This window comes from Eurypyga helias, unplaced genomic scaffold (assembly GCF_000690775.1).
Source record: "Eurypyga helias isolate BGI_N326 unplaced genomic scaffold, ASM69077v1 scaffold296, whole genome shotgun sequence".
In the NCBI taxonomy this organism is placed as follows: domain Eukaryota; kingdom Metazoa; phylum Chordata; class Aves; order Eurypygiformes; family Eurypygidae; genus Eurypyga; species Eurypyga helias.
Genome location: NW_010258427.1, coordinates 33,994 through 43,245, shown reverse-complemented (window position 1 = coordinate 43,245; position 9,252 = coordinate 33,994). Strand labels below are relative to the sequence as shown.

At 48.4% G+C, this 9,252-nt stretch overlaps 1 protein-coding gene across 1 annotated transcript in view; it reads right to left on the bottom strand.

Moving 5' to 3' along the window:
* Positions 1–154: 154 nt before the first annotated feature.
* LOC104511624 (latrophilin-3-like) overlaps positions 155–9,252 on the bottom strand; it is a 33,009-nt gene continuing 23,911 nt past the window's right edge. The window contains exons 3-4 of the mRNA XM_010154318.1: positions 8,445–9,149; positions 155–222 (exon numbers count right to left, since the gene is read on the bottom strand). Coding sequence (XP_010152620.1) covers positions 155–222; positions 8,445–9,149 — 773 coding nt within the window. The remainder of the gene's footprint in view (positions 223–8,444; positions 9,150–9,252) is intronic.

Sequence of the window (9,252 nt, the reverse complement as noted above, 5' to 3'; positions counted from 1 at the left end):
CCTTGGAGACGTGAGGGTTTTAGTTGAGGTTAGTTTCTCCGGCCTCTCCTGTTGCACAGTCCCAAGTGAGGAATGGGTAAACCGAGGCACAGAGGAGCTGAGGTGGCACACCGGCGGGGGCTTGCTGAGGCAGGCTCGTCGGGTGCCCCGGGCGCTAGATGACACTGTCTTCCATGGTGACTCGCCTGAAGACCGGCTCCTGCTTGGGTGTCCTTCCGCTTTCTGTGGAAAACAAAGGGAGAACAGGTAAAGCCCCAAAACAGGACGCTGCAGCAGCCACCATCTATTTTTAAGACCATTTCAACCCTCAAAACAAGCACGGGATGCCCAGGCTTGCCTTGAAAGGGAAGGCTTGCTCAGAGCAGATGCATTTACGGCTCAGCATCCCATCAGGAATATCCTCCCACACTTTTTGCCGAAGCCGATGGTACAGATTCACCTGGCTTTATCCCCACATGAGCCAGTTACTTGTTAAATGGCCTGAAGATGATTAAATCAGCTGCTGCTGCCCACTGCTCTCTGGATGAAGGGTGATGGCTGAGGTGCCTCTTTGCTCCTCTGGCTTTAGCCCAGCTCAAGCAAGGAGACTCCGGAGCCGAGCTGCAACCACCACCTTGTACCAGCCCAACAGGGCTGGTGTGAGCAAACTCAATAATAAATAGTGGCTATAGATGACTGCAGAGTAAACAGATTTGTTTTGCTATCAGACATTATCTGAAGGGCACTTCGCATCCTGAGTGCCCTGCTTTATAGCTGTCTCTGTAATCACTGCAGTCCTGGGGAGGAAAACGCCTCCTTTTGCACACACAGGTTGGGGAGAGGCAGCCACGTGCAATTGGGGGTGAACACATGCAGGTTATTAAATAATTAGTATTTCAGGGTGAGGTTAAGACACATACAGGAAGAATTAAGAGTTTCCCTGGAGCTCTTCTCAAAGTGTAAATCATTTCATCCCATCTCCCACCCACTCAAGGGCCAGCAAATTTGTGTTGATCCACATGGCAGCGTAGAAAATATTGCAGGGAAAGATTAGGGGCCAGAGTCGGCAACTTTTCAGGCGCAGAATGGTTAGGGTTGGAAGGGACCTTAAAGATCATCTAGTTCCAACCCCCCTGCCATGGGCAGGGACACCTTCCACTAGACCAGGTTGCTCCAAGCCTCATCCAGCCTGGCCTTGAAGACTTCCAGGGATGGGGCATCCACAGCGTCTCTGGGCAACCTGTCCCAGTGCCTCACCACCCTCTGCAGGAAGAACTTCTTCCTGATATCCAATCTAAACCTCCCCACTTTCAATTTAAACCCGTTACCCCTTGTCCTGTCACTACAGGCCCTTGTAAAAAGTCCCCCCCAGCTTCCTTGTAGGCCTGTTTCAGGTATTGGAAAGCTGCATCTCCCAGCTTGGCTATTTGGCTGTTTTTTTTTTTTTTCCTGAAGAGGAGAGACTTTCATCCTTTCCTTGTTGCTCATCTTTTTTTTTTTTTTTTTGTTTCCAAGCAGTGGGATGCATTTTCTCCTTTCATTTCCGCTGCTGCTAGCTCGGCGGGCTGTTTTGCATTGCAGCACAAACTGCTAGCAGCTAAAAATGCCTGGGTGCACAGTGTATCTCAGGGAAAAAATAAATCAGAAATCCCACCTATTTAATATGAAGCACTCTTTCTGGCTGATAGCAACAGCAGTTTGAGCCATGAGGCCTTTTCTCCGTACGTACAAATGATAGCAACACGCGCAGGGAGGAGGGTGAGGCGGAGGTGACCGACGGGCAGAACCAAGGCGTTTTCACCAAAAGCAGCTCATCTATTTGTCAGAGAGGGACCCTCTCAGAAAAAGGGCTGCTGAGGCCCTTGGTGACAAACCGTAAAACCTTCTTTCCTTTATTTAAGGCGGAGAAACCGTATGACCCCATGTTTTTCCACAGCTGCCTATGGAAAGCACCAGAGAAACTGCTTTTGGCACATTTCAGCCAAAGGACGAAGCCTTGCTAGAAATTAGGGGCTTTTTCTTTTATTTCTCCCTCCCCCCAGAGCCCATTTTCAATCTCTCCCCTTGCAGTTTTTGGGTAGCTGAATGCTAGGAGATGCCCGGGCGAGCAGCGTACCCCTTCCAGCCCGTGCCCACCGAAGGGCGAAGCCTTTGCTGCCGGTGGGACACAACGGCTGCCGTCTCCCCCCTGCACTGAGCTTTCCTGCCATGGGGACTCGAATGAAATGCTGAGATGCCTCAGAGAGAAGTGGGAGAAGACAGGCTGAAAACAGTTTTATTATAGCCATAATTTACCCATCGCACATCCTGCTACTAGAAATAACATCTCCAAAGTTGAAATGTAAGATGCAGTTGATTATAAGTGGCAGTCGGAGGTACCAGGTCATCCATACAAGTATTCCCATGCACACCAGCTGAGGAGCTTTGTGCAGCAGCTATGTTTGTGCCTTTTAAGTTGTTATTTGGTGTTTTAAATAATGCTGTCAAAATATCAAGCATTTGCTTCCAGCACATAATAACTGCTCTGTATACCAATTTTTTGTTTTATTTATTGAGGTTTTAGCTTGGGTTTTTTACATGTGCACAGGGTATTTAAGGAAAGAAAATAGGTGGAGGAAGAAATAAAAGACAGCAAATAGTTTTTTTTGTTGCTGGTCTTTTGGTGAAGCCTATCATCACCATCTATTTGGTGTACCAAATACCATAAACAGAAAGCACCTCTAAAAAGCTATTCTGATATGAAAAAGGAAGATTTCCAAGCTATCCTGGCTACTCTCAATATTTCAGCATTAAACAGACCATGTTTTCTGAACCGGGGCAACGTACGAGCTGGGGTACGATCCATGAATCCCTAGGGCTTGTGAAAGCCCTTGGAAGAGCAAAACTGGTTTTGCACCAGCCGCCTGCACCAAACGGACTCTGGGTGCAGAGAGGGGGTGCTGCTGCCCTCCCGGGGTACCCCCTCGGGTGCTTGCCCCCGGCTGCCCTGCAAACGCCCCTGCTGAGGACAGCCACTAAGGCAACCGCCGCTGCCTTCCCTGGGAGCACTCACCACCGATTTCATCCCGTTTCAGCTTTACGCCGTAGGACGTTCTCCGCGCTGTTACCTGAGAGCCTGCGACAACGTGACATTTATACGACGTTCATGAGCACAGACTATTTAAACCCTAAAATATTCATTACATAAAATTTGCATAGTGTCTAGCTGAATGCAGCAGGTAGCTAAAAATAAAAGTTCTTTTCTTTCTACATGTAAGGAGGAGATCAGGGTGTGACAGATGACCAAGACGGTGCTCTGAGGCTTTCCTGAGACAGCTTGTTAATAAGACAAGCTATCCTTTTATCCCTGTTGTCTAGGAAAGTCTGTGGGTATCATATTCTTTATAAACTAGTGAGAGCAAGAGGATATGGCGTGTGTGTGAGAGAGAGGACAGCTAAGCAGAGAAGAGGGAAGGGGAATGCAGGCAATAGGGACAGCAAGGACCCGCTGGAGCTCAGCACCTCAGGACCTCCCATCATTTCCCCGGCCCTCTGAAGCATCTCACTGCTCATTACCTGGGGGAAGGGAGGAAGGAAGAAGATTGGTTAACCACCACAGATTTCAGGGAATTAAATGCAATCAACAGGCGGAAAGGAGAAGCACCATGACAAGTAATATTGCCTACACAGTGCGTCCAAACTGTGACGAATACCCCCATTCCCAGGAACCTCCAGACTAAAGAGTCTTTCTTGGCCTGTCCTTCACATTTCAGGGAGATCTTTACAGCCTCTTACGGCTGTGGCAGAAAACAGGCAGGCATTGCTTGCTGGAGTGTCCTTAAGCAGCAGAAAACACAGCGATGGCACAGCAAAGGGGTGCATCAATTCATTATGGGGCAGTCTGCGATGGGATTACACAGGAAAAACAACCCAAATCAGGAGCGAGGGGGAAAAAAGGGATTCACAATTTGCAAAGCATCCCAAGTTGACTCCAGGAAAAAGCAAGGCACAGAGCCTCGCACTCTTCCTTCCCCCTCTTCCTGCCTGCAAGCAAGGCGTACCAAAAGGAGCCTCAAGCAAGGGATCGACACTGACAGTCCTCACTTCAAACATGCCCGGCGACATGTGCCTCTCAGTGGTGGTCCCATTTTCCAGAAAGGGGGGTCTATGTACCAGGGTGATGTTTGCATTGGACAAAACACTGCCTGTTTGCCTCTTCTCTGGTTTTCATTGAAAACGGGATGCCTACTGCAGTTGAAGGATGAAGCTTTAATCTTCATGCTATAAAGGCAAATCTGATTTTTGTGTGGGTTTGGTGGGTTTTTTTTTGGTTAAACAAAGCTCTAAAAAAGAAGATGCCTCCAGAACAGGGCTGATTATCCCCTTTGACCCAGCTTGCAACGTTATGTGCCCCATAGGTATGGATTTAATACCATAATCGCTACTGCTTCTTCATCAAGCTGTTAAGTTTCCTCGCCTCTCCGCCTTGGCTCAGCGTTCAGAAACGCCGCAGAAGTTTTGTCGCTCTCCCTCCTACCCCAGCAGCATTTTAGGCACGGAAGACTTAACCCTGACTTGAGTTTCGCATGCTGCGGTCTGCACAGAAGACACTGCTACGTCGCCAGGCGCACAGGAATTGGGTCTACCGAGCTACTTATCAACAAGCAAAAACCTTCACCATGCCCACAGTCAGCTATCTGACGCACCAAAAGCCTGTTTTCAAGAGGGAAAAAAAAAAAAAAGACAAAAATAATCCCCATCCTGCTCCCACATCCAAACGAAATTATAGTCTTAAACCATACTTGGCTTAATATAATTAATAATATCTATTTCCCCTCTGTTTTGTGATTCAGCTGTTTCCAAAGCTGTAAGAAGCACCAACAGTGAATCCTGAGGTGCCAGAACAGCCTGGGGACGGAAATAATCAGCTTGAAAATAAACAGCTTTTTTTTTGCGATCCAAGCGCTAATAGGCACGGCAGGCTGGTGGGGAGAGGCTCGAGCGAGAAGGGATGGGGAAGAGGGGAAAAACAGCCTGTCCACTGAGAAATCTGAAATCCACAGAAAGGCTGGGAAGGAATGACCACTCAGAGAAAAGAAAGCCAAGTATTTTTCAGTAGGACACTATTTCCCCATGGCAAACCCACCACTGTTCCTGCAGTTTCAGGCACACTGGTAATGGCTGTGTTGACCACCAGACTCACAGTTTACCACAGCAATGTTTGCCAGGGTGTATCCCACCCTCTGCGTGAATTTAATCCTGCCACATCCCTGGAAAACTATATTTTTGGTGTCTAATACAGTAAAAGAGTTGTTACTTTCTCCACAAGCGGTACTTCAATTATTTGAAGCCTCAGCAGTCTCCGTTGGGCTGCGACACGGATCGGTAAGAGCACGTGGGTCGGAAACGCTTGCTTTGTCTCCGTGCATAGGTCTGCCGTGCACTGCCCAGCTCCGTTGCTGCTGGCAGGGAAAATAAACTGGAAGAGGGAGGGAGCATCGAGAGCAAGACCTGGCTGGCCAGTGGCTGCTCTGTGATGGAGCCAGGTGCTTCCCAACCTCCTGATGGGAAACGTTCCCTTGCCGAACCCGAGACCTGGCAAGAGGTCAGAAATGAAATTTCCTCCCCAAGACGCTTTAGCCTCAGTGCCTGGCTGCGGGGAGGACTGAGGTGACTTGAACCAGACTCTTTCATAAGCCACAAATACCACCAAACACCACCAGCCCTGGTTCTCCCCCCTCCCACCAGCCCCTGCTGAGCAGCGCTGAGCAGCATTGCCCTACGCGGGGACAAGCCCAGGGTGGAGCAGAGCTGCTCCGCTGCTACCTTTATCCTCCAGTGCTGGGAATATCTTGTCTACCATGGGCATTGCCTGCCTGCTCCAAATCCTTCCGCTTTTACCCTGCTTGGCGGCAGCTGGATGGAGGCACCACCAGCCCCCAAAGCCCAACGCACGAGAGGGTTTTGTGAAAAATCACGCACCCGAAAATCGGTACCGAGCCTGTCCAGAGGTTCTTATTTTTGCTCTCCACCTTTCTAGTCTGTTTTGTGTCTTTCTGTCTCCTGATGAGGAGTCCTTAACTGGGATCTGAAGGGGGAGGCGGGAGGAGAGTGGCGAAGCGCCAGCATCGGCAGCGGCGGGATGGGAAGGGCGACGTGGCCGAGGACGGCGATGGCGCTTCGCGTACACCCGGAGCAACAGAATAAAGAGACAGCAAACAACGACTGAGGAGGCCTAACGGGGACTTGTTTTACTCTTTGACATGCTACCAGCAGTTTTTAATCTCAGAAGAACCAAAACTAAAAAAAAAAAAAAAATTAAAAAAAAAATTAAAAAACCCAAAATCGTTACAATGATTAAAAGATCCATCACATGAAATACTATACTCAAATCGTCCGCGTGTCGTCGGCTAGTTTATACAGTAGGCACAAAACAGACCTAGAATCACCTGCAACAAACGTCGACTGGCGTTGTTCTCAGCCCTAAACAAGAACCGCTAGCCTGGTATTTCTAGTCAGCCGTAGCTGCGTAACCTTTGTGCTTAAATTGCTCAGCTTAGGCCTCCTTTCTTTGGCATTGCTCACCCATGCCGTAAAGGAGCGGAGACTCGTACTGAAGACAGTATTGGAGAGAGGAACAGCAACAACAACAAAAAAAAAAAAAGAGATTAATTGTACAGTACATACATACAGTATCTTCTAAATCGTGATCAGTTGTTTATTGGTCGGCAAACAAGCTTCACTTTTACAACAAATATTAGTAATGAGGTCATTCAACTGTTGAGACCGTACAAAATGGATCATAAATTAAAAAAAAAAAAAAGAATAAGAGAAGAATTCATACTCCGTGCTGCTAATTTACCTCCAGAAAGCCTATGTTACTTAAAAATCCTGTCAAATAAATAAATTCCCTGTTAGGAAAAATAATGAACAGAAGACTTTTTTTTTTTTTTTTAAAGTTTTTCAAATCACTGCAAAGTACTTTTTAGCTCACTACGCGTCAACCGATTTTCTTCTTAACCACTGCAGTACAAGTGCCTAAACCGGGGACCAGGCGGAGCCGTGAAGGCCCTTCGCTCCTCCAGGGAAACGGCCCTTCTCCTGCAGAAACCCCGCTACGACTATTAAAAAAAAAAACCCCACTCCCAGCTCCTGGACGTGACCCTACGGGCCGGCTGAGGGGCCGCTCGCCAAAGACGCTTGGCAGGTTTATCGTCACGATCGGTTGTGCGCTGTCGACGGGGAAGTTTGCCCTGCTCTAGTCTGCCAAAAGGTTCTGCCGGGCAATACGCCGGCCGAAGGAAGTCGTACGAAACTGAAAGAGTGCCTTGGCTGAAAAGAAATGGCGATGGCGCTCCTAAAAACGGTCCTTAGGGAGTGACGTTCAGTTTGTTGTTGCTCAGTGAGAATTTTATGTTTGGGTTTTTTTTTTTTCCCGGGAGGGGGACAGAGGGGATGGGCAGTGGAAGAGGCAAAAGAAAATGAAAAAAATAATATATAAAAAAAAAGGAGGAGTAATGAAAAACCTTGCTCCTACTGGTAGACAAACTTACAAGACCAGCACAACAGAAAAAAGTTCTTGATTTTTTTTTTTTTCCACTACATTAACAGGGACGCAGGTCCTGGAGGAACAGAAAGCAGACTATATGTGCAATGCTAGTATCTGTACATTACATAGAAATTGTTCGCTTCTCTTTTTCTGCCATTAGTTTTTATCATCCGTTAATACAGCAAAAAACGTAAAATATGCCTTGAGCACAGAATTCTAGGATTCCCTTCCATCTCATTAGATTTTTGTTTTGTTTGCTCCCGCAGCAAAGGGCGCTGCGGTGAAACCAAGTTGTGAGTGACCAAAACCCATGACGTGATCTGGATTGGTAAGAAAGAGTTTTGCTAGCTTGTTTTTGTGCAGCGCTCCCACCTAGATGTGTCATCGCTACTAGTTTCAAATGCACATTTTTGGCCTTTTATTTTATTTTTTCTTTGCTTTGCCTTTTTTTTTTTTTTAATTTTTACTTTTTTTTTTTTTACCCTCTTAAATCAGGTCCTCGGTATTAAGAGCAACACAGCATCAAGGATTGTTTAAACAAACACGGCATAACTTGAGAAGGCCACGAAGTGTGCCGTTATCTATCTCTTTCATTAACATAATGAAGTCTGTCTGGAGGGAAGGAGGATGGGGGGGAGAAAGGGGGGGCAGCAGTTACTGTCCTCTCCGGGCCGGCCTAAAAATTCCAGTAAAAAAAGTCTGAGAGTTTCCTTTCGAACAGCATGAAGATTTAGGAGTACACACAATATTACCACTGTTTGGATTAACTCAGAACAGTAAACCGAGCGTTACGGAGGGGCTTTTTGTTGTCTCTTTGCTTCATTTTTGCTGAATCTTTATAGGCTAGTGACCAAATGAGCGGGTCCTTTTGCACTGCCGTCCGGGGGGGTTCCCTCTTTGTTTGGTGGGACTATAAAACCGTCGCTGCTGCCTCGACCTAGCTGGTAGTAAGTGTGTAGCTGATGGACGTGGTTCCTGGAGCCGAGGTTGGGCATGCTTTTGTAGTAAACATCGTCGGCGTCACTGCCGCCGCTTTTGGCTGGCGGGGGATCGGTCTGGGTGCTGGCGGTGACGCTTTCCGTCATGGGCATGCCGGCCAGCGCGGGCATACTGGTGTACAGAGAATCCCTGTTAGGCGACTGGAGGTCGTCCGTGTGCTCGTTGGTCAGCAAAGGGAAAAAGCTCTCACTGTTGTCTTGTGGGATGCGCCGCCGGCTGTAGAGGTGGGGCTGGTGGTTGTCCGCCGAGTACACCCGGGGGGGCAGCAGCGGGGCATCCGACTCCTCGTGGATGAGCTCCAGGCCCAGGCTCTCCTCGTGGGTGAAGGAGGTGGCATCATCCAGCACGATGGCGTCATCCTCGCTCCCGCCGCCCATGCTGTTGACGAGTTTGTTCATCAGGTTGCGGCTCTGCTCGCTGGAGCGCTCATGGTTGTTCAGGTAGGAAGGGATGTAGTTGGAGGTGAGTTCCTTCAGGATCTTTTTCTCCAGGGCGTTCTCGGTGTGGTTGTACCCGCGGTCAAGGATTTGCACGCAGTTGCTGAGGTACTCGCCGCTGGCGATGCTGTAGCTGTTGCCGTGATTACCATTCAGTGGTAGAGTATCCGTGACACTTGTATCCCTGGCATTGTTCAGAAGCCCCTCTGAAAAACATTACACAAGAGAGGATGACTTGTACAAACAGGACACTCACGCGGGACGTGCACACTCAAACCCATTTACTAGGCTGCCGAGCCTGCCCGGCGC